General features: G+C 40.7%; 1 protein-coding gene across 1 annotated transcript; it reads left to right on the forward strand.

Annotated features, from left to right (window-relative positions):
* Nucleotides 1-45: 45 nt before the first annotated feature.
* LOC125988099 (probable phospholipid-transporting ATPase IIA) lies at nt 46-21,285 on the forward strand. Its single transcript, XM_049752911.2, has 28 exons — nt 46-219; nt 2,497-2,641; nt 3,811-3,924; nt 3,988-4,096; nt 5,815-5,873; nt 6,349-6,400; nt 7,701-7,795; nt 7,920-8,000; nt 8,268-8,343; nt 8,450-8,526; nt 8,703-8,863; nt 8,955-9,097; nt 9,243-9,355; nt 9,990-10,199; nt 11,607-11,768; nt 12,106-12,198; nt 12,652-12,735; nt 13,686-13,856; nt 14,213-14,311; nt 15,263-15,352; nt 15,424-15,568; nt 16,499-16,563; nt 16,985-17,140; nt 18,476-18,540; nt 18,618-18,726; nt 18,816-18,873; nt 19,329-19,532; nt 20,321-21,285. Exons 1-28 carry the CDS (start codon nt 152-154, stop codon nt 20,455-20,457), a joined length of 3,141 nt encoding a protein of 1,046 aa, XP_049608868.1. The 5' UTR covers nt 46-151; the 3' UTR covers nt 20,458-21,285.
* Nucleotides 21,286-22,757: the final 1,472 nt, after the last annotated feature.

Here is a 22,757-nt window from a genome sequence, read left to right on the forward strand (position 1 = left end):
ACCCGTTGTTTTTCCTCCCCCATTTTCTGCTTAGTGTGTCCCACCCCGGCTCTCTGACAGCGGCACGGTGCAAGTGACAGCCTCCACCCAGAGAGCCTCAGCTCGGAACCGCCCCAGCCAGGCTGCGTGCCCGCGGCGGCTGTTCTCCGGAATGACCGACAATATTCCCCTGCAGCCTGTCCGGCGGCCCAAGAGAAACAACAGCAAACACAGACATGGGTAAGGATCGTTGAAATGACACACGCGTTCATTTTGGCAGCCCTGTCGCTTTCATTTGCAGCCATCTTCATTGAAGACAAACGATTGCTTTGTGTTGTCAGCGGGGAGGGACAATGTACAAATTCCGGGTTGCTAAACGATTGGCAGTATAGATTATAGCTATGTTTTTAATATATATATATCAGGTAAAGAGTGTTGTCCTAATGTGGCTGTTTAGCAGCTAGCTTTAGCTTTAGCTTATATAGCTTACATCCTTGTTCCGGGGAGAGCGTGCAGCAAGTGCACTTGAAGACGACGTCAATATTTGCCTTTTCGTCGCAGTGCAAACGCAACCCACATGCAGGCCCCGAGCAATGCTTTTTCCACTCAAAAAGTTTACTTATTAACATGATTTTACGCTAACTAATTTAAATGGATGACAGGCCTAGTGCAGATTGATGGAGAGGCGTTTTGAAAGGTCTCAAAGTGATGCCATCCATTGAACACAACCACCGTCAGATCATGACACTGAACGATGACATCAATAGAAAACAAATCTATATACTGAAGAGGGCTTCGATTTGCAATTATTGATGCATGTTATGTATATATTTTATTAATACCTGCAATTTTTAAAATGACACATCCGTGACTTAAATACGAGACGCAGTCGCAAACTAATTGGCCATTTTCAATTTACCCAACTTGTTGTTTATTTTTTTCCCCCAGAAATGTCAACAATGTAGTTAAAATACTCTTATTTACAAAATGTTGTTTGTTTGTTTGTGTGTTTGTTTGTTTGTATCTGCTTCCTGTCAGCAATTGGGAGGAATGACGTCATCATTGGATGTCAAAATCAATGATGGGAACCACCTATGAATATTTTCCAAAAGATTATGGAAATGCTGCGGGGTTAAAACATTTCTCAATCGCATGATGACAGGACATGAAACCTTATTACAAAACAAGGAATTCAATCAGTTTTTTGCTTCAGATGGACATCCAATGATGATGTCAAATCCAAAATTGCTCGAATTTCTTTTTTTTTTAACACAATTTATTTTCAAAAGAGTAATTTAAAGGAACCATGGAGCGGGAATGGTCAAATTTTCAATTTCTTATTTTCATTTGCATTCGTTTAAATTAGACATACAAGATAGTAATACAAATCTCTGAATTCACATTACAGGGTTTTTAAGAAAAAACAAAAGGACAAAGAAAAGAGGGATTCTTTTATTTGCTATGATACTCGCTGACTTGAATTCCAGTGCAGGTAGCCTTGATGTCTTATATGATACTCATAATCTTTTGTGCTATTTTGAACAGCATATCCTCCCTAGATATTTTGTTTAGATTCAAAATTGGGTTTCACAGTATTTTTTTTTGTCCTGGGTTTATAACTCACAGTGTAGTTATTAATTAATCACAAGGTCACTGAGTTCATTCGTATGGAATGTAGGCCTGGTTTGAACTTTAGGAGTGGTCATCCATTTCCTGATGAAACCACAGTTTTTTTTCTCTTTATGGACATGCAGTTGAACCATCTGTGCGGTTTATGTTTGTGGCCACACATTAACTCAAGATGTGATGGCGAATACATTAGGAGCAATTCTTAAGTTGAAACACATACACACAAGTACATTTTTCTCGACTACAATTTTTCTAAAAGTATTTTTGAAATAAAACACACACCAGAAGAAGCATGTCTGTGTCATAAGCAAAGCAAATATTATTTATTGCCATTCTGTTGTGTTATGTCATTACCGTATGCTTTTTAAAGAACAATATTAAATAGTGCCATATTGACATTTTGGGTTATTTTGGAGAACAGATGAATGGAATTTAAATTCATTTCATTGGGGAGGAATGATTTGAAATACAAAAGTTTTGAGTTACAAGCTTGCTCACAGAACGAATTAAACATCTATCAAGGCGCCACTGTAGTTGGCTGACGGCTTTTTGCCTGTGGTGGACTCAAAACAGCATTCAAATGGAGGAAGTCATGCTTTAAAACTGAATACAAAGAAGTGTTACGAAACATTGATGTAGATGATATGCAAAACAAGAATGTACAAAAAAGACAAAGTCGCCATTAAGGGCGTGGGGTGAGTGTTTTGTGAATTAGCTGTAAAACTGCATATTTAACTCAACTTAGTGCTTATCAGTGTCTTTAAATATTTTAAATTGATGTTTTGGTGTCTTGAATGAATGAAAATCTACTATTTGTGGCTGGGTTTGTATCATCTTGTGTCAGTTGAATTGTTGGCAGGTTATTTTTAACTTCCCCCTTTGTTTCAGGTGCTGCCCGTGGTCCAAATGTTGTGGCATGTGCGATTTCCGTCCCCGCACGGTGTGGCTCGGCCATCCAGAAAAGCGGGAGCAGAGGTACCCCCGGAATGTCATCAACAACCAGAAGTACAACTTCTTCACTTTCCTGCCAGGGGTTAGTTTCACTCAAATGTCACCATTCTATTTCACTTCCCAACAACCATATATATATATATAATTCAGAAGTCGGATGATTATTTGTATCAGACAACAACAAACCAGCTCAGGAGGGCACCTTGTCTCCTATTATCAAATAACTAATATATATGTAAGTTTACAAGATTTTGGATTCTTATGTTGCGTGTTTGCATTTAAGCCAGTTATTAAGTGCAGCAAATGTAACTATGACTTTGCAAATGTTACATCCCATTTGTCTGCATATTTATTTGACGTGAGTCTAAGGATGGGGGCTTGCTGTGCTGTTTTCACTTCTGATTGTTTTGTGTTTTGCATGAACATTTGCTTTCTATTCAGCTGTCTTAGGATAGGATCTTCAGTAGGTTGGTGAAAGTCGTTATTGTTTGTCAAACAAAAGAGCAGATGGCTTTTGCAATGCAAAGTGGAACTTTTTAAGTTTGTTGTTGTGTGTTTTAGCATTTGGTCTCTTTGCCTGCACCCAGCTTTAGTAATCTCTCACATTGGTGGCAATGGAATTGAATGAGGTTGTAACTTGAGTGTTAAATGTGACTATGATACTGGTTAAGGCTGCGGCTCTCGTTCCTAGACAGGAAGTGACACATTTTTGTAGTCTGCTCTGGGCATTTCTGAGACTTACATACAGTTGAATCTCAGGACACAATTCATTTCAGTAAGATGTTTTAGGTATTGAAATGATTTAATGTCTCCATGTGCAAATGGTCTTCTTATCCTCTCTGACCACCACTAAACATTTATACACGAGTATGAGTGGCACTGTATTTTCCCTGGCAAAAATTCATACTTTTTTTTACTAGCTACAAATGCACGTGGGGCTATTGCATAAATAAATTACTACATAAATGGAAGACAGCCACCTCCTTATAAAACAACAACTGTACAGTACCAGATGTATAAGCCTTGGCCCCTGTTCTAATCATTCTGCCCTCTAGTGGCTCTTATTGTAACTGCAACTCTCCCTCACAACAAGTTGTCGGTATTTTCACCAAAGCAGATGGAAATCCCCGTTCAGTATTCCTATGAGGATCTTCAGACTGGATTGTAAAGCGAAAGCCACCCTAAATACCGTACTTGATTATCTCGTTCTCTTATTAGGATTTTGTGTCTGTCTGTCTTCTCCCCCAACAGGTGCTTTTCAATCAGTTCAAGTACTTCTTCAACTTGTACTTCTTGTTGCTGGCCTGCTCTCAGTTTGTGGAGGAGCTACGCTTGGGTGATCTCTACACCTACTGGGTCCCTTTGGTATGTGCCCTTAGTCAATAAGTCACCTTTCCGACGATGTGATTGTTTAATTTCATTTAACAGGGTCTGGTCTTGACCATCACCATCATGCGAGAGGCCGTTGATGAAATAAGATGCTATATTCGAGACAAAGAGGTGAACTCGCAGATCTACAGCAAGCTGTCAATGAGAGGTAAGCATGGGATGCCCATAAAGTCAGGTCGCGTAGGATTGGGAAATTAATCAATCGTCAAGTTTCAAAGTGCCAAGACCTTTTATTCCCAATTTATTTTTTCCCCAAAATTTCTTTTAAGTAAATCTCCGGATCTCATTTATCCATCTTCAATATTTTTACTTATTGAAGAAAAAACATGGAGATGTTTCACATATAGGCAAAATCCACAATCATCCACAGAATGAGGATATACTTTTTCAATTTAAAGACATTTTGAGCATTTATTGATTTGTTCTCAAGCTGATTTCAGTACTTCCAATTGGTCATTACTGCAATAAAAATAGTGTGTCTGAATACATGTGGGGAAATGGTCATGTCCTCTGCTTCTGACATCAGTCTGATGTTGCAAAATTGCATTAAAACCATCAGAAAATAAGTATCAAATTACTATTGACTTTTTTTTTTCATACATCTTTAAGTCCAGAACTACAAAAGCTTCTGATGTTATCATATCTTATGTTTTCTTACAGACAAGCATATATATTTTTTCATTTTTATCAACCACTCTACTTAAGTGTTTTCTTGACATTCAATACCTTCCATTGTAATGCTGGAGAAGGCAGATAATTCTCGTTTGACCAATCACAGGATAGCAAAATGTCAAGCTCCACCCCCGTGCAAGCTTACTAATGTGTTGCATACCACAATGACTAACTAAACTTAAGATTTGGACAGTTAGGTTCATACGTATATTTTGGATCACTTAACAAAATAAACAAGTGTACAGAAACATACTACAATGAAATAATAAACAATAAAATAAGTATTTTCAGATGTTTGCATTGGTATTTAAACCAAAATGTCCTAATGGAGGCTTTGAAGTTTGCTTTCAAATACACAGTACAGGTTTAGAAGATAGTTCCACAGGAACTTATGACAGATTCCGGAGAGTAAAATTGCTCATGTTTGCAGCCATGTTGCCACCTGAGTCACCTTTCCTACATTTCAACATCTATTAAATGTAAAGGAGTGGCCATGTTGAAGCTTACTGGCTCTGAGGGGAAACGGTGTGTAATTCAAAGCAGAGACATAAAATGAGTATACAAGGCCATGGTATGAAGTGTGAGCGACAATAAAAAAAAAAAGCAAAAAAACTTTCGTGGTTTCCATCACTCGGCCACTTTGATGTGGCAGCTTGTTTTAGCCGTAAACCTAATGACCGCCCGCTTCCATGATAGCGGCCCCCTGTACACACTTGTTTTGCTCCAGTCTCCAAAATGTGGATGACACGTTGCTTACAATCACAATTATTTTAAGTTCTGATATAATGCAATTGTTTGCACGTCATAGCAGAAACGCCGTCGTCACAATGGGACAAAGAAGAACTGTGAATTCCCATGACGCATAGCGATATTATATGTGCCTTAATGTCTTGCATATGCATTGGCCGGAGGTCACGGCAGAGGTCAGGGGTCAGTGATCTCCTCCAAACAAATTTGCCTGTTAATTCCAAATGGAATGAGAGAGAAAGGCTCAACTCCCCCAGCATTCCTTCAGATCTGCATGGAAAATTACTTCTCCCAAACGTTAGCGTGCGGGAAAGCAGCTGGCACTCCTACAATTGATATCTGAGACATTTTTGCTGTTTACTCTAAACCATATTTTAATGATAGAAACATTTGACGTGTTTGACGGTTTTACCTCAATGTCTTCTGTATTTTTCTCTTCCCTGTTAGGCACAGCAAAGATCAAAAGCAGCAACATTCAAGTGGGGGATCTTATAATTGTGGAAAAGGTTTGTTGAAAATGCTTCCGCACGGCAAGAATGGAAAAATCTCTCACATAATGCTTATCAATTAATCCAAGCAAATTGATGTACATTTTGACTTCATTTTTAGGTCTGCTCAGTATATCTAGTCCCTTTCCATTAAAATTAAAAGTGTGGCTATGGCAGCTCCATTGAGGTGTTTTGCACACGAAATATAAGAGGCGTACTTCAGTTTCCAATGAAGAGCGTCTTTCTGAATGATTGGCCGAAGGAAAGGTCACACATGTTGCCCGCCAACATGTCCGACTGATTTAATATTACGTCTTGGAGAATATGCCTCTGTGATCCAGAAGAACCGTGTTGAGATTTTGGGGCTATGTTACTAATGTGCCACATGCGACGTGATAATTTAAACATTTTAAAAGCAGAAGGAAGGTGGGTGGGGTGAAGGAGCAGGAAGTGATGTTGGAAGTGATGTTTTTCTTTCTGCCTCTCTTTGTAGAACCAGCGTGTTCCTGCTGACATGATCTTTTTAAGGACCTCAGAGAGAAATGGTAAACATCTGCTGGTCATTCATCCAGATCTGGCTGGGGAAATGACTTGTTTAAAAAAGGCGCTGAGGTGCAGGGATTAGCCCTGAGCCTGGACAGGAAGTCCTATAATGTCTAAATTGTAATTGGGTCCAGTACTATACTATCAGTCAAAGCCGGCGTGGTTGGAAGCAGGGGGGTGGGTGGGGTTGCTGCTTCCAGTTATACATTCACGTGAGGTAGACCAAACATTGACCTCTCCTCTCCTCATGCTAGTCTTGCAAATGAAATTGTGCAAACCCAATCAAAACTGGAATAATTTCCATACAGTGGAACTAAGTTGTAACACAATACATTCCAGGGCCACGGTTGATGGAAATCCTTCAGATTTAGATACGTTTCCAAAATTGTGCAAATGGGAATGAGCTGGTCCATGATCAAACTTATCATAACTTAAACACACTTAACAAACTACACGAACAGGCACTTTTAGACAATACAGTATAATACATACATACATATTTATTTATTTAGTGTTTTCATGCAGCTTTTTTTTAATTTTTATTTTATTTTATATACTGGTGCTTCTGTTCTGACTTTTATCTCTGAATACCTATTGACCTAATTCGTCTTTTTGGAATGATTGCCATAAGAATGCCAAAGAAAAACCAAACACATTTATACATTGTGATCTTATGAAATTTGGGCGGCCTTGCTGATGCTACTTTTTAAAAAAATAATAATAATAATCTACAAGAAAGCCCAAAAATAAGACTGCTATCTTTCTGTTTACCTAAACTTTAAAGGTTCCACTACACAAAAGCACCTCATTTGACTGATCACATGTGGATTAAGTTTGACTAATGCAACAACAACATATGTGTCTTTAATTATGTCCAAGGTTGCATGTTGTTATGACTTTATGGCCAGGAAAATGAATACAGCCGATTTGTTTTCCTGGAAATAGTGTGCGGTATCTCCCTTCCATGTGGACACCATTAGGTCTATTATGAAGATCCCGAGTCAGGACTGGGCTTTTTTTTTTTGTGCCACATGACTCAAGTGACTAAATTTGGTGGCAGGGTGTCAGGTTTCTGTCCCACTAGTTACTGTGGCCAAACCTAGTCAGCAAAACTCCCAATGTTATTTAAAAAAAACAGCCACATATTTTTTCTTACAGATGGCTGCTCTAATAGACTTTGTGTTACTTGTTTTGGCTCACAGATCATGAATTGAGATGTCACTTCTTGACACTTGTCTGTTGTCACCCCCGAATGGTGGAAGTGTTTCTATGGGGCATAAGGTTTTGTCTTCTCATGCTCAGGCTCCTGCTTCCTTCGCACTGATCAACTGGATGGGGAGACAGACTGGAAGCTGCGCCTCCCTGTGGCATGCACGCAGAGGCTGCCGACCGCCTCAGTGAGTACATGAATAGCGATGGACCAAAATTCCCACGCTCCAAAACTTTACAAAAGTCACGCGAACTATAGCGTTAATTAACATGAATGTCCAACTCCTAAATAACGTTGTCGATGTCTTGTAGGACCTTCTACAGATTCGATCCTACGTATACGCAGAAGAGCCAAACATCGACATCCATAACTTTATTGGAACTTTCACCAGGGTGTGTGCAAAATGATCTGGTCCTAAGAAGCAAACAGGTTTCGATTTGTGTTAACTCATGATGTGTTACTTCATCAGGGAAATGTTCTGTTTAACAGCTTACCCTTATTACCAGTAAATATAAAATTAATAATCATTATTATAGTTATAATAAGTTACTATGGTTTAAATAACGTAACTTTTTTTTAGTCTTTATTGAAGAAAAATACTTGGTGGAAACATGACTTCAGAAATGTAAGGACCTTCCTCAACATCTCATCTTTTACAGGAAGATGGTGACCCTCCCATCAACGAAAGCCTCAGCATTGAGAATACTCTATGGGCCAGCACGGTGGTTGCCTCAGGTAAGCTACTGAAAGATGTGAAACTAGGTGCTGAGTGGTTTGGTTTGGAAGAATGATCTTTATTTTAACATTGGTTATTGGAATGACTGTGGTTCCCGTGTGACAGGCACGGTAGTGGGGCTTGTTATCTATACCGGCAAAGAGCTGCGTAGCGTCATGAACACATCCAACCCAAGGCACAAGGTAGGTTTGCTGAAACCAGGCATGCAAATGACAGTCTTGTATGTGTTGAACATAAAAATTGTTGCATATTGCACTTGGAAAATATCCTCTGTGATCATTGTGACTAATTACAGTACGGAATGTATTGCAAATTGAATCGCGACATTTAATTGGGCTATTTGTTGTGTTCATGTCAGGTGGGCTTGTTTGACCTTGAAGTGAACTGCCTGACTAAGATCCTGTTTGGGGCATTGGTGGTAGTGTCTCTGGTCATGGTGGCCCTGCAGCACTTTGCAGGACGCTGGTACCTGCAAATCCTGCGCTTCCTACTACTCTTTTCCAACATCGTGCCCATCAGGTGGGACATAAAACCCTCCACATTGTGGCGCTGCAGTTATGCTATACATGTGGCTTTATTTCATTGTGTGCACTCTCTTGTTCTTCCATAGTTTGCGGGTCAATCTGGATATGGGAAAGATGGTCTTCAGTTGGATGATCAAAAAGGACTCCAAGATACCCGGCACGGTGGTGAGAGCCAGCACCATACCCGAACAGCTGGGCCGCATCTCCTACTTGCTGACTGACAAAACAGGTTGGATAGGAGAAGAAACGGTCATTTAAATCAGATCAGCATCAGTGAAAAAAATTGAAGCAGAAACCTTACTGATCACACATTTTATGCTTTATTCAGGCCCACGTTTAGTAGAATTTAATGACTGTGACTATTTGAATGGCAGGAACGCTCACTCAAAATGAGATGGTGTTTCGCCGCCTCCACCTCGGGACAGTGGCATACGGGATGGACTCCATGGATGAAGTGCAGAGCCATGTGTTCAGTGCCTACACACAGGTACAAAACATGGAAAGTGACAGAACATTATTGCTTGACTATCAGGAGCCAACAGAGAATGAGGACGCACTTTTTTTTTTAAAGCAACAACAATTTGTGATTGTTTGTACCTCTCAATTCTTCCTGACCTCTGATCATAGGCTTTGTCCCCCTTGACACCAGAGGTTAGTGAAGCAGGAAACAGGATTAACCCAAAAGCCATGCGCTGCCCCAACATGTTAAATGACGTTGCCATTAACCTCTGCAACGTGCAGAATGGCTAATAATAGAAAGGCCTCAGTACAAAAGCATAGTTCATTAAAAACATGGCTAGTTAGTTGAAAACATGTGCGTATTCTTGTGTAGCGCTCTGACTCCAATGATTACATTTTGACTTTTTGAGTTGCATAATGGCCTGAGTGAGGGAATGAGTGAAACAATTGATTTTTTTTTTTTTTTTAATCAAACGGGCTGTAGAGATAAACATTGCATATTTAATCAAATCAACAAACCATCATTGATATGAAATTTTAAGCCACCAAATTGCCTCTTTAAACTCAATCAGTCGAAAATCAATAAATGGTGCCCATCTCTAGATTGCATATATCATGATAATCTCATCTGTCCTCATCTGTGGCCTGTGTGTGCTCCTCAGCCCACTCATGACTTTCCGGCCTCCAGGACCCCCGCGGCCACAAAAGTTCGTAAGACCATCAGCAGTAGAGTTCACGAGGCGGTGAAAGCCATCGCGTTAGTGCACAACGTGACTCCGACATACGAGTCCAACGGCGTGACGGACCAGGCCGAGGCAGAGCAGCACTATGAAGACACCTGCAGGGTGTACCAGGCCGCCAGCCCCGATGAGGTACTACCGAGACACGATCCCATCTGTTCTAGTGAATTTCCTTTACATCCTGTGAAGATGTCTAGCCTCTGATGTGCAAAGTCATGACGTTGACTCCAACTTTGTAAGGAGATTCCACTCTATGCGTCATTTCATTGTGTCCCCCTCAGAAAAGAAAAGCACACAGGTTGAGCCAGGAGTTAGATGTTCTCACACGTCCAGCCATGCTGAGTGATTTGCTTGCATGTTTCCCCACATTAATTTTATAACGCCATCAACCTGGACCATTCTGTGTTTGTCGCCGTGGCTTTTCCACTCGGCTGCTTTCCTCCTCGAAGTGTCACAAGCCAAATGTCATCCCACATTTATGTCCTCCATGGTGAGCATTCTTTGAACACCAGGAAGTGACCTGCTGAATTCAACGTGATCCACATCCTGCAGCGTAAATGCGGATTTCCTTTATGTGCTCCCCAGCCTCTTGCACTTATCCCCTTTTGGGTTTCCTTTGAGCACATATTTCACGGGTCACTGCTTTTGTCATTGTAAAAGCCCACCTACATTTGTTGTTTGGAGGAAATGACACCACTCGACTCTTTGTATGTGACGTTAATGAGCAATTTGTAGCATGAAGCGCATTCCAGAACTCGGCAAGTTAAACTGGCTTCCCTGCTGCCGAAAGGAAGTCTTAATATTGTGCCAATTTACATTATTGACTGTTGGATGTACATTTTAACTCTGGCAGTTTCGTGCCGCTCATCTTAGGAGTACTGGTCAATGATGTCACTTTCTTGGCCATGTGCTTTAACTGTTTAGATCACACCGTCACCGAAGAACTTATATATATATATTTTTTTACATTCGCTTGCATTAAAGTTTGGGTGAGAACGTTCAATAGATGTTTCTCATCGTTAAGTATCGTCGTACAGGGATTTTTTATTATTATAGCCTCTGACCGTCTAACTCAAATAGCTTTAATTGTGTATATTGTCACGTGTGTTGTTTTCTGCCGCTCTATGTATTTGACTACTCTGCCATTAGGCCTGTCACACATTGGTTGATGGATTAGTTGTTTGATGCAACTTCTGGTTTGCAAGTTGTGGTCTAATTAATCTCCCCTATTTTCTCTCTGAAATGCTCTTCAGTAATGGAAGTACTTGGCCTCCGCTATCCTTGAGACACTCCAAACATTATTTTAATTACAAAAACGTCCCTGAAGTTTCAATAATCAATAACGTTAAGTGCTCCAAATGCTCCAGACATTGATTAATGCTGAATGTGACCAAAATATCAAAGAGCCTCTTCAGGCTGGAGCACCCGTTCCCTTCATATTTCAAGTAATGGAGCATTGATGTGACACAATGGCATTTAGATCAATAGTCTTCTGTCAGTCCAACCTCAAGCAGGGTATTTTCCACTCGCTGTCTGCAGGTGTCGCTGGTGCAGTGGACAGAGAGCGTTGGCCTCACTCTGGTGGGGAGAGATCAGTCCTCCATGCAACTCAGGACCCCTACTGGCCAAATAATGAATTTCAGCATCCTGCAAATTTTCCCCTTCACCTATGAGAGCAAGAGGATGGGCATCATCGTGCGAGTGAGTGCCAATATACTTGTTGTTGTTCCATGAATGTTTCCTGAATGCAAGTTCAGAAACAGACCAAGGTTTTACTGTCAGTTTGGGCTGTGTTTGTTGCTAGGCGACACATTGGGGTGGGTTTAAGAAGAAAATACATGACAGATTAATTTGAGTTTGTGCATGGGAACAAAGAGGCGGGGGTCTTAAAATGTGCAAATGGTTCAGATGACTTACTGCTCTTGACAGCTCAAACGCAGGAGGCACATGCATTTCACAACATATTAAACTCTCCAACTGGAAAAACACATTTCAGTGGGTACTCATAAAATTAAACATCATAATAATTCAATTGCAGGATGAATCGACTGGAGAAATCACGTTCTACATGAAGGGTGCTGATGTGGTGATGGCTGGTATCGTCCAGTATAATGATTGGCTGGAAGAAGAGGTAGTCACTTTTTTTTTTTTTTGGACATTCATTTTTTTCACATCAAATAGCTTAGTGTAGTACATATTTTTTCCTAGCGCCGCATTACAAGAAAATTACTCGAATTGATGTTTTGATCAATAGTAATGTGTGCTTTAGTGTTTTTGTAGAAATGGTAAATTATAAAATATATAGATAGCAATAACCATCGCTCTTGGGTTTTAAAATGTAATTTAAAGCGTCAGAATTTGCATAATGGAGTATTATTCATTACATAAACATAGAAAAATGTTTCTTAATTACCAATGCTGGTAATTTAGGGCATCTGTGGCATAAAATTTGGGGTGGGGGTTTCATCATCATTTGACATCACAGCTGTAAGGTTGATTCTTTTTTTTTTTTTGGGTGGGGGTGTTCTCTGTACTTGAAATGAAATTGGAAAAGAGTGTTTGATACCTCCTGATTGTTATGTAGTGCGGGAACATGGCAAGAGAAGGTCTGCGAGTCCTGGTTGTCTCCAAGAAGTCCCTAACTGAGGAGCAGTATCAAGATTTTGAGGTACATTTGTGAGTGTGAAACACTGATTCCCTGCAGTTATTGATTAGTTTAATCGTTATTTTATTTATTTTTGTGGGTCCAAAGCTAGCCTCACAGTTGCTTTCCATTTCAAGCCCAGTTTTAAAAACCACATAGTTTAAAATGTGTCAATTTTACCATTTGTTTACGTTCCAATGGAATTTCTGAGCCAGCAATAGTGCATGACCTTAGCGCAAGTTTACTTGCCTGACCTTTTTTGTTCTACTCGTACATCGCGATGGGGCACATGATGTGCTTGTGTGAATTTACACTCCAGAACCTGCTTTTCAAAAGTTTATGCCCCCAAAATGTGAACATAATGTACAACACAACAAAGATTAATCGTTTTCTTTTGAAACGGTTGCCATGAGAACAGCAGCACAAAAAGTTTAGTATTTTTGTCTCGATGTTCAGTCCCAATAAATACGATTGTTGCTTGGTGATTAGATTAACCTTTGAACTCCCTAGTGACCCCACGTCCCACTCATTGTTCGAGAAGGGTGGGGTCGCTCCCCCGCAGGCTTGAGTTACTGAACTGTATAATTGTGTGTTTGAGATGGTGGGCAGCAGTGAGTCACAAACACACGCACACACACTTTGTATTTCCTGTATGAGTCACCAGCGGATTGTTTTTGCGTTATCTCATTGGTGAGTGACCGCGGAGCCATGGCGGCAACAAGAGGGCCGTCAATTCGCATTGAAGTGGCTTTGGAAGCAGCTTGAAAGAGCAAACGTCGCATATTTAATTATAACTGAAATATTTGGAATGTTTTTTGTTTTTTCAGTTCAGCCAACTGTCTGCATGTGTTTTTTTTTATGCATCTCATCTGCTCATATTTCTGACATTCTCTTTTCTACTGCAGCTACCAGGAAAAAAAAATAAATAAATCACTTTATCCGACTCAATCTGTCTTCCCCGTGACTCCCTTCAGGCACGCTACGTCCAGGCCAAGCTCAGCGTGCACGACCGCTCCCTAAAGGTTGCCACGGTGATTGAAAGTCTGGAAATGGAGATGGAGCTCCTGTGTTTGACTGGTGTGGAGGACCAGCTGCAGGCCGACGTCAGGCCCACCTTGGAGATCCTTCGCAATGCGGGCATCAAGGTGGACAACATTTCTATATAAAACGACAAATCAAAACACGAGTGGCCTTGATGAGGTTTTTAAAAATATACATTAATCATGAAATTACCATGAATGTCTTTTTTAATCAATGGAAATGTAAAATATGTAAAATAACAAATTGTCCAGATCAGCGCTAATGTTCCTTTTCCCATACCAGCAAGGATGTAATATTTTTTTCTCAATATAATATTTTTGGTCCTGAATGCGCTTCACTATGTTCTTTTTAAACATCATCATCGTACATTGAAACAATGTGTTGCTATTGACCCACTTTTATGGTTTGTCTGTCAATACATGACGTATTGATGCAAACATGTTATTTGCTTCCTGCAAAGGTTTGGATGCTGACAGGAGACAAACTGGAAACAGCCACATGCACCGCCAAGAATGCCCACCTGATTACCCGCAATCAGGACATCCACATCTTCAGACCAGTAAGTGTGGAGATTATGCTAGCGGGGTGGGTCACCCTCGGTCAGACGTCAACCCTCGGCCCCCCCTCCTAGGCCCGTTAGCGAGTGCTCGGTCGCTTGAGCGGCCCAGCCAGCATCCACAAAGCATCAATCACTTCCCACTGGTGAACGCATCCAAGCCACTGTCAAGGAGAGCAAATTGAAGGAGAGAACGAGCAAAACGCTCCCGCCGGGAACACGCCGAGGCCTCGTTTCCTAATTTGTTTTTCAGCTTTTTGGCTTTGATGGTCCCCTCGCAACGCAATGCCTGGCACCAAGCCACCTCCAAGAGAGGGCCGCCCACTTAAGGTTAGCGTTTGCGTACAACCGTGCTTACTGGAAGAGAATAACAATGGTTGGCACGCCTTGAAAACCTGAGCCCCAGTGGACACTGTGGGAGTGCTGACTGGGCCTGCGACACGCACATCTGGATTAGTTTCCTGGTCGCCACCAAAGGCCTGATGCGCGCTGACGTCTGAGAAGTCAGCGGCTGGCGGATGTTCTGGCCTTAACGTAACTCTTCATGACAGATTAACTCCACGGGCTGTCAGGGATGAATTTGAGCTCGTCTTCGGTCTCATTTGGAAGCTGACACAGTTTCCTCAGTCTAACTGGCCGAAATCCAGGTTGCGAAGCTGTAAATTTTAAACCGGGGTGGAGTCCAGAGAATTTGTTAATGGGGCTCCTGCAAAAATTGTGATTTGACTGAAGAAGCAGAAGCTGATGGACTATTATAAATCTTACATAAACCAGTCTTAATTAAAAAAAATAAGTAAAAATACACAGAATTGGAAATTATCCAGACTAACTGCCCATAGCTAACAATAAACCAGTTAATGAGAAGGCATGTTAGGTACACCAGCAAGGACTGTTAACTTTTTGTGTATGTGTGCACTCAAGCACAGTTGTTAATGCGGTTGCTTCAAATGACAGGTGACCACACGAGGAGAGGCCCATCTGGAACTTAACGCCTTCAGGAGGAAACACGACTGCGCTCTGGTGATATCAGGGGACTCGCTCGAGGTAATCTATGGTCTTGTAATCAAGCTAACACAACGTGGTAACGTTTCTGACGACGCAAACCTATGCTGCAGGTTTGTCTCAAATACTACGAATACGAGTTCATGGAGCTGGCATGTCAGTGTCCCGCCGTGGTATGCTGCCGCTGCGCTCCTACCCAGAAGGCTCAGATCATCCGGCTGCTGCAGGAGCGGACGGGCAAGCTCACCTGTGCTGTCGGTGCGTAGCAAACACAACTGGACAAGCTGATATGATCTCACATCCATTATTTTCATTAGATTTTTCTTAATTTTCATGATCAAAGGCATACCAAACTAATAGATTTGTGCCATGCTACTTTTGGGCTTCCTTTCAAGCACAGTGGTCAAATTGACAGATCTGGTATTTCCATTAAGAGAATAAAGTGGTCATTTATTTTATTATGACAACTGACATCACATGTATTGTGCAAACACTGCCTACAGCGCAGACGTGGCAGATGTAAAATATAAATACTTGAAGGATTTAGTTGTATTCATGAAGTAGAATGTGACCTGCTTTGGGGTTGAACACTTTAAAGAAAAGTTTTAGTCGAATAATCTGATGCAATTTTATTTTTGTTAGCGTATTAAAAAAACATTTTCCCCGATTACTGTTCGTTAACCAACTATTTTTATTTTTTTATTTGTTTCTCATTTGGTGATTAACATTAACAACATCATCAATATCACACAAGCAGGATTGATGGTCATTGTTTTCTAAAGTAAAAGCAGATGTTTGCAAATGTCTTCATTTGACTAAACACAAAAGATAAATCCATCTGCTTTCATGAAGGAGTAGAGAAATCAGAGAATTATTCATTTTAAGTGCCTGAAATCAAAATTGAACAATCTTAAATTGAAAAAATATGACTCCAAACCAAAACTCTGTTATTAAAATAAGAGACAATAATTTTGATAATTAATTTGTTGTCAATTAATTGATTCATTTTGACACTTCTAAACACATGATGGGGTGAACAGGGCTGCTCACATGATGCAAGTTTTGTTAGCCTGTGAGACATGGATGGGTTCTGATCTCAAATTAAGGGCGTGCCTTGAGCAGCAGCCGCCGTATCGGAGCTCCGTCGATGTGAATCCTGACACCTCTATGGCTCTTGTTTTCTCTTAGGGGACGGAGGAAACGATGTCAGCATGATCCAGGAAGCCGACTGTGGCGTGGGAGTGGAGGGAAAAGTGAGACTCTTAGCGAGCAAACCTCTCTCAAAGTTCGCCTTTCCTGTCAATATCCGTTTCGCGTTCACATAATGTGAAGTCGTGTCCACTAACATTTTCACGTTGTCTGTGTCTGTGATTTATTTTACATGCAAAGAAGTGGCAGACTAAATACCAGAAACACAACAGTATTGCTATTATCCAATATTTTTTTTTCTGGTAAAAATCTCTTAACAGCAGTGTTCTGAATTGCACCCATGTTTGTTGTACGCAGAATTTGTACATCTCATTGCTCTGAGCTGCAACAAGTCTGATTTTTTTATGTGTGTGTTTTTGTTTACTGTTTCATGAGCACAAAAACAATCATTGTTTTAGAGTACTTGGCGGCGCCTCAGGTAGACAAAGTCCTCACTGGCCTACTTGTGTTCCTTGTGTTTGACAGGAAGGCAAACAGGCCTCATTGGCCGCAGACTTCTCTGTGACTCAGTTCAAACATTTGGGTCGTCTCCTGATGGTTCACGGACGAAACAGCTACAAGCGCTCGGCAGCCCTCAGCCAGTTTGTCATCCATAGGAGCCTTTGCATTAGCACCATGCAGGTATCGGCCACCTTTGAAAGACCACAATTGATGTTTTGGTCCTTTTTTTCCCCCCCTTTTAGTTCTGATACACTTCACTAATGCACTCATTCATTCATACATTTATAGCACTTGTATTTGGGGTCAGCGATGAGCTGGATCCAGTCACAGCTGACTTTGGGCGAGTGAGTTTTACTATGTGTTGTAATTTATAGCTATGATAATTCAGAAGAAAAATTCCACCTGTTACTGAAACTAACCCTTAATTCACTTATTACACTATATTGCTAAATATATTACAAATTAGTAGTAGTAGTAGTATAAAAACCTGATGTCCTAGAGGACGGGTGTCAAACTCAAGGCCCAGGGGCCAGATACGGCCCGCCACTTCGTTATGTGGCCCGCGAAGACAAATTGTGCATCAAATTCGTGTGTCATTACTAGAATTGCAAATTGTCTTCACTTTTAATAATATCCTTTTTATTTTTAAATATTTGACCAGTTTTTACTCGTTTGAATTGAAAACAACTTATCTGTCAATTAGTTTTGTAGCTTTTACTGTATATAATATGAGGTGCTCATACATTTATTTGGGTTGACAGTCATAATGGCCCTCCGAAAGAAGTTATGACTACAATGGGCCCGTGAAAAAAATGAGTTTGACACCCCTGTCCTAGAGGGAAAAAAAGAATAACGGTCTAGAAATATTTACTTACAACTGTGATTTAAAAAAAACATCATTATTTCAAATGACTCAAAAGTGTTTTACACGGATATATTCTTCAGCCAAAAATGAGAGAAAATAACACAATCATACCCAAGAGTAAGCATCCAATGTGGGGCAGGAAGGCGTGGTCATGAGTCAGAGCGCCCCCACAGCACCACTACCGTGTTCCAGTCCAACCTTTGGGCCGCCACGGAGGGCGAGCCTATGACTCACTGCCTCAAGTGGGAGTGTGTGTTTGGGGGGGGGGGGTTCTCCTCCACATGTCTGGACAACCACAACCACAGCTGGGAGCAGCCCTGCGTGGCACTTGACAGCTCAATGCTGCATCAGCCATGCCAACCCCGCACGCCAAAATTAGTTGCTTGGCGGTGCTGCAATTCAGTCAAGAATGTTCACGTGGAAGATTCAGCCTCTTGTTCAGTTGCTGGCATAACTGGCCACGCAGGCACATTACAGTGTTTTGGGTTGTTGTCGTGTAGCTTATTGCTGTTATGCTGCACATAAATGCCTTTTAATGTGGTTTTAATTATGTGAAGTAGATCGAGTTACTTTGTATATGAAACGTGTTGTATAAATAAAAGTGCACATGTTTGCTATGTCTTCAACAACTTCTCTCTTCTGTTGCGCAGGCCGTCTTCTCATCTGTCTTCTATTTTGCTTCAGTGCCGCTCTACCAAGGATTCCTTATTATTGGGTGAGCGCACATGTTGCCGCCATGTTTCCTTCTGCCAAAGTGACAACACGTACCAATAAGTGATGCACATGTTTCAGCTACTCGTCCATCTACACAATGTTCCCCGTCTTCTCCCTGGTGTTGGACAAAGACGTCAAGTCCGAGGTGGCCATGTTATATCCCGAGTTATACAAAGACCTGTTGAAGGTATTTAACAAATGTTTGCACAAATGTAATATTTATGATAATACCAAAACCAGTGTGTAAATATTTTGTAATTGTTTTTCTTTTTACAGGGCAGACCGCTGTCCTTTAAGACTTTTCTAATATGGGTTTTAATAAGCATTTATCAAGGTAAGAACTCACCAAGACAGTCATTTTATCCATTAATGTGCCAGTTTGACTTTGTCTTTTTTACCAAAAGTATGTTAAAGTCAAATCTTAAAATATTGTTTTCATAATATTTTTGCTAAATGCCGTGGACCATTCAAACTCAATTCTACAAGTTTCTTGGAATTTTGTTTTTGTACAAGTTTGGTTTTATTTCTGCGCTTGATAAATTGGAAATAGAAGTAGTCGGTAAACATTTGCCATCTTTTAATACTGCACACATTGTAACCCCATTTTTGGTTGTAAGGTTGCGACAATATACATTACATTGCGTCGCTTAGCTTAGCCTCTTTTTGCATTGAATTAATTTTGGTTGGCAGAAAAAGTCATAGTAAATATTTGTATGAGAAAAAGGTTCTGGACCCAAAATGTTCCAAAACAATCAAATGAAAACCACATGTACTTTCTGGTGCTCGCAGGTAGCATCATCATGTACGGGGCCCTGCTGCTCTTCGAATCCGAGTTTGTCCACATTGTGGCCATCTCCTTCACGTCACTCATCCTCACCGAGCTGCTGATGGTGGCGCTGACCATCCAGACGTGGCACTGGCTCATGATGGTTGCCGAACTCCTCAGCTTGGCCTGTTACGTGGCGTCGCTCGTCTTTCTGCATGACTTTATCGGTGAGATGCCTTCAGTGTGCTGGAGTGTATTTCATGACTTGGAAACAGAACTTGCAACCTGCTTTGACATTGTATTCACAGTCATACACACACATAGTTAAGATTGATTATATTAGCGTAATTCATTTTTGAGCTTACAACAACAAATCGAATGGTAAATTGGTGGACTGTTTTTTTTTTTTACATTACATATACACGAGATGGTGTGCTGTCCCTGCAGTAATGTTACCAAGGTGTTTCAAACAAACGACCACAATAGTTGGTTCCTGATGAGTGGACACGCTGAGTAACACCCAAAATGTTACTAGCTTTTATTTTAGACTATATGTGGGCTGTGGAGCTCCGTTTTGAGCCTGAGATCTCCACCACTGCAAGTCATGGCTGGCATGCGGTCAAGTGTACCCTTTATTTATTTTTTTCGGAACACGTTTCTTCATTTAGGTGCATAGGAATAGATTTTAAAGGTTGGCCTTCATGCCCCGTTTCAGTTAGCCATTGTGCTAACCAAGGAGGGTTTTTTTCTTTTCCCCTTTGTTGGATGGATGGATTAAGCTAAACACATTGACATTTTGAGGATGGGCGATCTAAATCTACTTCTACCCAAAGCAAATCATGGAAATATATAGTATTCCAGAATGGAAAGGTTAGCAATAACGCAATCCTTCCTACGTGCACAAAAGGAATCAAATGGTTTACGTTTTAATGATAATGTTTTAAGGGGTTTCTACTATCATATCTGTGTGCTGAGGGAAAATGGCCAATCCTCATCGTTGTTTCTTGTTTTTCAGATGTGTACTTCATCACCACACCGTCGTTCCTGTGGAAGGTGACGTCCATCACGCTGGTCAGCTGCCTGCCCCTCTACATCCTCAAATACCTGCGTAGGCGCTTCTCCCCGCCCAGCTACTCAAAGCTCACCTCCTAGATGGGGCACCACCACCTGACGGATGTCCGCTATCATCAAACCAATGCAGATCGACATCATGTGACATGGGCACATTTAACAGCAACGTCAAATCCTAAGTTCTAAACAATTGTGGGTGTTTTGCCTCTATATAATAAATACGACACGTCTTGCTAATTTATTCATGCACATAATGTTTCTTTAAAAAGAAAAAAAAAGAAACAGTTAGAAGCAGCACCAGTTTTATTGCTTAACTCGAGACTTGATTCACACTCCGCAAACTGTGACTTCTAAATGCAGTTCAGAATTATACACTTGCAAAGCAATTGAGTGGCCATAAAAGGCACGTTTGTTTATGCGTCAAGCAGTGGAGGCGGCCGATGTCAGCAAGCCCGCAGCATCTGGAGCTAAACTGGTCCCAACATCTTTCTATGCTGCCCCCGCACCCCCTGAGCCATGATTATTTTGGCCACCTTTCATGTGGTACTGACCTAAACCCATAACAAAAAAAGTATCCCTTTTACTGGCTTCAACAAGAAGGGATAACGACATTAAATACTGTATGTTGTTAATATTGTCAATATATTTATTTGCTTACCTTCTCTGTGTTCCCTTGGATCTTATTGTGACCTACTGTGATTTATGTTGTTATTATTATTTGAGAACAAAACATTATTTATTGCTTCCATTAAATTGAAAAGCATGATCTGGGTGCTTGTAAATAACTTTTTATTTTTATGTATTAACCTTTTCTTTTTTTTTTTTTAATGCCACCCTGTAGTCTGAAAGGGACAAGCCAAACAAAAATGTGTTATTGTGCTGATAGTAAATAAATTTCCTGCTTTGTTATTCTGGGATGATGTTTGACTTCCATGCTATCTGGTGTATTACAAGAAGAGCATCCAACACCAAGCACAAGATGTAATCTGGCTCCAAAATCATGGTGAGTGTGCAATTGTTTTAACTTTTAATATCCTGCCATTAAGATGTTTTTTTTCTATTCTTATGACAGTTCACAAACCTTCAGCAATCATCTCTCTCCACTCAAGTAATTGACCTTAAATGGTGAGTACTTTTGTTTTTCTATCATATTTTTTACGTACGACTATTATGAGTGTCAAAATTATGGATTGATTGTGCAGTTTCTAAAAAAAAAATCCAAACACTCAGTGTCTCCAATATCATTATTAATACCATATCAATGAAGACCAATCGGAGATTTAAATATAGCAAGATGTAGAAGATTGCGTGCTTCCAATTTGCAATAACAGTTTGGGGAAGGCCCTTGTCTTTAGGTCCTGAAGGTCTGCTGGAATGTTTGGTGTAGAAGAACAAACTCCAAAGGCTTGTAGAAGAGTTATTGGAGTAGAGCCCTCCTTCAGTCATCATCATAAGTCGCTACTGAGCTCACACATGGTCAGAAATTCCCACAGGCCCGCTCCAAAATTGTGTAGAAAGTCTTCCTCGGGGAGTGGAAACTTCAGAGCAGCACACGGGGGGACGCTTTGTCCAAGATGTTGTGGGCAAAGTGTGGACTTGCACGAGTTGCTTGTTGCGTAACATCCAGGCAGGCAAATGAAGCAGGTTGATTCGTTTCATCTCTGGGGCCTCGAGTCAAGACACGAGTGAGTTTTCCATCCAGCTCGGAAACATTCCCAGTGGAAGAGAACAAGCCGATGTACCGCAAACTGTCCCGTGGTCGTGACTGGAGTTCCTACGGATGATAGCATGGAAATATGTTGGAGTTGGACCTAATGCCCAAACTCTTTTTATTCAAATCACATTTTATTTCTACTATTGTGGCCAATGGTGTCTCTTTAGCCGAGAAGGTTTCTGCTGCCATAAATCACAATAGTGTTGATTAAAGTGGTAGGAAACAATTGGCTTCTTTTGTAGTCATGAAGGGTCAATTTAAGCCACTGTGCTGAATACCAAATTGGCTATATTCGAGTAGGTTATTGGTATTTATGTGCGACTGTGGTCTCCGGGGCAATGATGTGTTGTTCTCTTGATTACAGTCAAGTGTAGCATACACATGAGGGTCCTAATGATTACTTACTGGTTAAGAGGCTTGGATAATTTTTGTATTGTCACTGGTATTAACTTGCCAGTACTATATCGTTAGCAGGACAGGCTAATATCGGGATAAAAAAAAAAGAATACGATGAAACCACCATACATTGTCACATTTGCAGTTTAATCTGGATATTCGCTTGAAAAACTTTGTATTTTTAGTTTGCTCTTTTTTATAATTCTGTAATCAGAATCAGCTTTATTGCCCACGTTTGTGCATGCCAAACAGGGAATTTAACTCTGGTTGA

This window comes from Syngnathus scovelli, chromosome 2, assembly GCF_024217435.2.
Source record: "Syngnathus scovelli strain Florida chromosome 2, RoL_Ssco_1.2, whole genome shotgun sequence".
NCBI classification, from domain to species: Eukaryota; Metazoa; Chordata; class Actinopteri; order Syngnathiformes; family Syngnathidae; genus Syngnathus; species Syngnathus scovelli.

Excerpts from the sequence above, each read along its gene's own strand:
- LOC125988099 (XM_049752911.2), top strand. The coding sequence starts at position 152 with ATGACCGACAATATTCCCCTGCAGCCTGTCCGGCGGCCCAAGAGAAAC. Across the intron at positions 2,642-3,810 it reads TCTTCACTTTCCTGCCAGGG|GTGCTTTTCAATCAGTTCAA; the intron begins GTTAGTTTCACT and ends CTCCCCCAACAG. Across the intron at positions 12,736-13,685 it reads AGCAGTATCAAGATTTTGAG|GCACGCTACGTCCAGGCCAA; the intron begins GTACATTTGTGA and ends GACTCCCTTCAG.